The sequence below is a fragment of the Prosopis cineraria genome, unplaced genomic scaffold, assembly GCF_029017545.1.
Source record: "Prosopis cineraria cultivar Desert tree isolate PC_DT_omini unplaced genomic scaffold, ASM2901754v1 PC10, whole genome shotgun sequence".
Lineage (NCBI taxonomy): Eukaryota > Viridiplantae > Streptophyta > Magnoliopsida > Fabales > Fabaceae > Prosopis > Prosopis cineraria.
The window spans coordinates 16,797,343-16,800,944 of record NW_026555341.1 but is presented as its reverse complement, the minus strand read 5'-3'; the positions used below and the strand labels follow the sequence as shown (position 1 = coordinate 16,800,944).

Sequence of the window (3,602 nt, the reverse complement as noted above, 5' to 3'; positions counted from 1 at the left end):
ATCTTCCCTCTATCATTGTTAATGATAGAAGTAATGTATATTTACAATCATCTAGTTTGATATGTTTTTATTTGATGAAGTATAGATGACTAAGTCCATGCACAAAAACTTCTTGTCATTGTCCACGTAAGGCAACTGTACATCATATAGAAAACATGATTAAAAAATTTGTTTACTTTTCAATTCATATTCTCTGGATAAAAAACCAACAGACATAATCTTAATATATTTGGCAAAATCTATCAGTGTTCAACTTATTAAATTAAGGAGATCTTTGAAATATTTAAAAATGGCTTTGAAGATACAATCTGCAATGTCCAATGTATGAAGACACACACGCATTATCGTTTTTCCTTCTTTTACCTCCCATCTTTTTTATAAACATAAGGAGTAAACTCTTCTTATAACAGAAAATATCTTCCTGAAGTATTGAGGACAACGGATAGAACTCTCAATTAAATTGCCATATAAACACAGTTTAAATTTTAAATCGCTAACCATTTATTTAAGTGATAAAAAGACGAGAATCTTTATAATTAAAAATATAAAAATATAAAAAAAAAGAAGGAAGGGGCATTACGGTAACTTTGAACCCTTGTCTATACCTGTTCCCTGCCTCATCGGACCAACGCTCCATATAACCCCACTCGGTCCTCCCAGCACGGAGAGGAATTATCTATTTCCCTGCTCCAGAACTGACTTCTCTCTCTCTCTCTCTCTCTCGTCTCACCACAGGAAGAAGAAACTCTCCCCCCCCCCCCCTGTAATTAGGCTTCGAGTCTTTTACTATCCTTTCCTCTGAGCTATCTGGGCATGAACTTCCCTCGTTCTCTGAATTCCCACATTACATTCATCCTCACGACCTGCTGCTTTCGCCATAAATTTTAGACAAAAAAACCCATCATCACTCTCCTTTTACCTTTCCTCATCACCTTCATCATCGTCCTTAATATGATCCCTTAACTTCAAATCTCTGAACCCCCTTCAGTTTCTTCAAGGTCTATCTATGGCGGCGGGTGGAAAACTCTTTGGGGCATCCAACATGACAGCACTCTTTCTCCAAAACGAAAGATTCCCTCCCTCTTCTGACGTTCTCGACTCTCTCTGGCCTCACACCTCTAATCCCACTTTCCCAGGTGATTTCATTTCCCACAACCCCTTTTCTCCATTCTTATATAATTACTCTGTTCCACACTTTCATCATAGTATCTTACTGTAACTATAGTTACTGATTTTCAAGTTTATAAGCCTGTACTGAATTTATGTAGTGAACAGAAAGAAAACAAGCATACCCAAAAGCTTACTGATTTAACTAACCTGCTATGACTCTGTTCTGATGAAAGGTTTCTCAATTTCGGTTTCAGGATCAAAATCTGTGATGAATTTTGAGAGACTGGGTGGGTGCAGAGTGACAGACAGGCAATTTCTGCAAGGAGTGGAGAAACAAGAGACAGGGGAGGAAGATTACGAGGTTTGCTTTCATCAAGCTGGGAAGAAGAGGAGGCTCACTAGCGAGCAAGTTCAGTTTCTGGAGAAGAACTTCGAGGTCGAAAACAAGCTTGAACCAGAGAGGAAGGTTCAGCTGGCGAAGGAGCTAGGTTTGCAGCCAAGGCAAGTGGCTATATGGTTCCAGAACAGAAGAGCAAGGTTCAAGACCAAACAGCTCGAGCAAGAATATGGCAAGTTGAAAGCCAGCTATGATAAACTCAAGAGTGACCATGACGATCTTGTCAAAGAGAACGACAAGTTAAAAGAAGAGGTAAACTAACTGTAACAAACATACACACGCTTACTCCTCTCTCTCTCTCTCTCTTTCAGTTTCATCTCTCTGCTCAGCTATTTGTGCTCTCTGGATTGAAGATATCTTTAACTGAGATACTTGGAAAGAAAGAAAAAAAAGAAAAAAAGTGTAACCCACTAGTATGGATTAATCCGGTGGCAAGGATTGTATGGCTCACAATGTTCTTGTCAAGGGTTTCTAAAATTGGAATTAACTGGAGAATTTTTCTTATTATTTTAGTCACCGGCTTCTTGTCTAGTAAGGCCTATTTCTTCAATCTAGGCGTGAAATAGGTATTTTCTGCAAACTCTGTAATCTTCATGTAACTAATTTGTTTTTGATCCGATACGATGAACTCATTGAGATGTTCACACATTAATCCAGAGCTACACGAATCTAATAATTAAAGAGAAAACGAGGTCGAAGTGATAAATCTTCATTTTTGGTGCACAGGTGAAATCCTTAAAAGACAGATTGAATGCGAGAGAGAGAAAGAAAGAAGATTCTCACAAGTCAGGGGCCAATGTAGATCCTGGAGATGCAGAAGCAGTGAATTCCACAGAAGGAGAGCCGCAAGATGATGGAACCAAAGAGGGAGGAGGAGCAACGCCGAAGGGAATAATTACGATGTGGAAGCAGCACCAGGAAGACGCAAATTCATCGGCGAAAAGCGACGTGCTGGATTCGGAGGACACGGCGGAGGCGAACCACCATTCGTCGATGATGCAGCAGGAACCGGCGGATTCGTCGCCGGCCGTGGAAGCGGAAGCTGCAGAGCACTCAGATTTCTCCCAGGACGAAGAAGACGATAACCTGATGATGAGAAGCAACCTCCTGAATCTGGCATGCTTTCCGAAGGTTGAAGAAGATGGATGCTACGCCGGCGATGATCCTCCGGAAGGTTGTTGTAACAATTTTGGATTCCCTGTTGAAGATCACACTTTCTGTTTTTGGCCTTACTGAGTTGATCGATCGCTCGCTCGTCAGTCATCACTCTCTCTCTCTCTCTCTACTGATACACACCGTTATCACGCTCCATGTTTGTAACTTCATGTGTAAGAAACAAAGTAAAATAAAATTAAATAAATTGTATTACAGTGTTGCTCATCGCATGATGCTATATCAATCCGGAAATTCTTCTCGTCAATCTATGATCTGTTTTTAATTTATCTTAATAGAAAGTTAAACTTGAGCAATTTATATTTGATAGTTTTTATATCATATGTAATAATATAACTGTAGGATTAATTAAGTAATTCAGGCGCATGAAATAGTCGTAATTTTTTTTTAATTTTGATCATCAATATATCAATATATTAATAAAAAAATAATACCCCTCAAAGGAAGAATTACTTCATAAGGATTAAAGAAATGTACATGAATTTGTTAAATTCAATTAATAATTTGTTTCACATCCAGAATTTCTTTTACACATTATTTAATGATTTAATGATTTCTAATATAAATTATATATAATCTCTCTCTCATACACATTATTAACAACGATTAATTTTAAAATAAATAATGCATCCATGTATAGCAATTAGCAAAAACACACGCGGATACAATTAACAATATTGTTATACGATTGATAGTTAGTGTGGATTAATATCTTTTTTTCTATTTTACCTAACATATACTTAATTGTTATCTCGATAATTTTGATAGTTAATACGGGGCATTATTCAAGAATGAATTAAAGACTTTTTAAAAGAATTATTCACATACTAATGGTCAATATAAAATTATTTATTATTAAAATAGTAATAACAATTTTTTTTAGACATGACTTTTTGTTAGTTTTTATCTACGAGTGATTTTT

General features: G+C 36.8%; 1 protein-coding gene across 1 annotated transcript; it reads left to right on the top strand.

The window, feature by feature from the left end:
• Nucleotides 1–729: 729 nt before the first annotated feature.
• On the top strand, nucleotides 730–2,927 carry LOC129321523 (homeobox-leucine zipper protein HOX20-like). The gene is made up of 3 exons (XM_054967310.1): nucleotides 730–1,136; nucleotides 1,365–1,759; nucleotides 2,234–2,927. Exons 1-3 carry the CDS (start codon nucleotides 1,007–1,009, stop codon nucleotides 2,741–2,743), a joined length of 1,035 nt encoding a protein of 344 aa, XP_054823285.1. The 5' UTR covers nucleotides 730–1,006; the 3' UTR covers nucleotides 2,744–2,927.
• The last annotated feature ends 675 nt before the right edge of the window (nucleotides 2,928–3,602 follow it).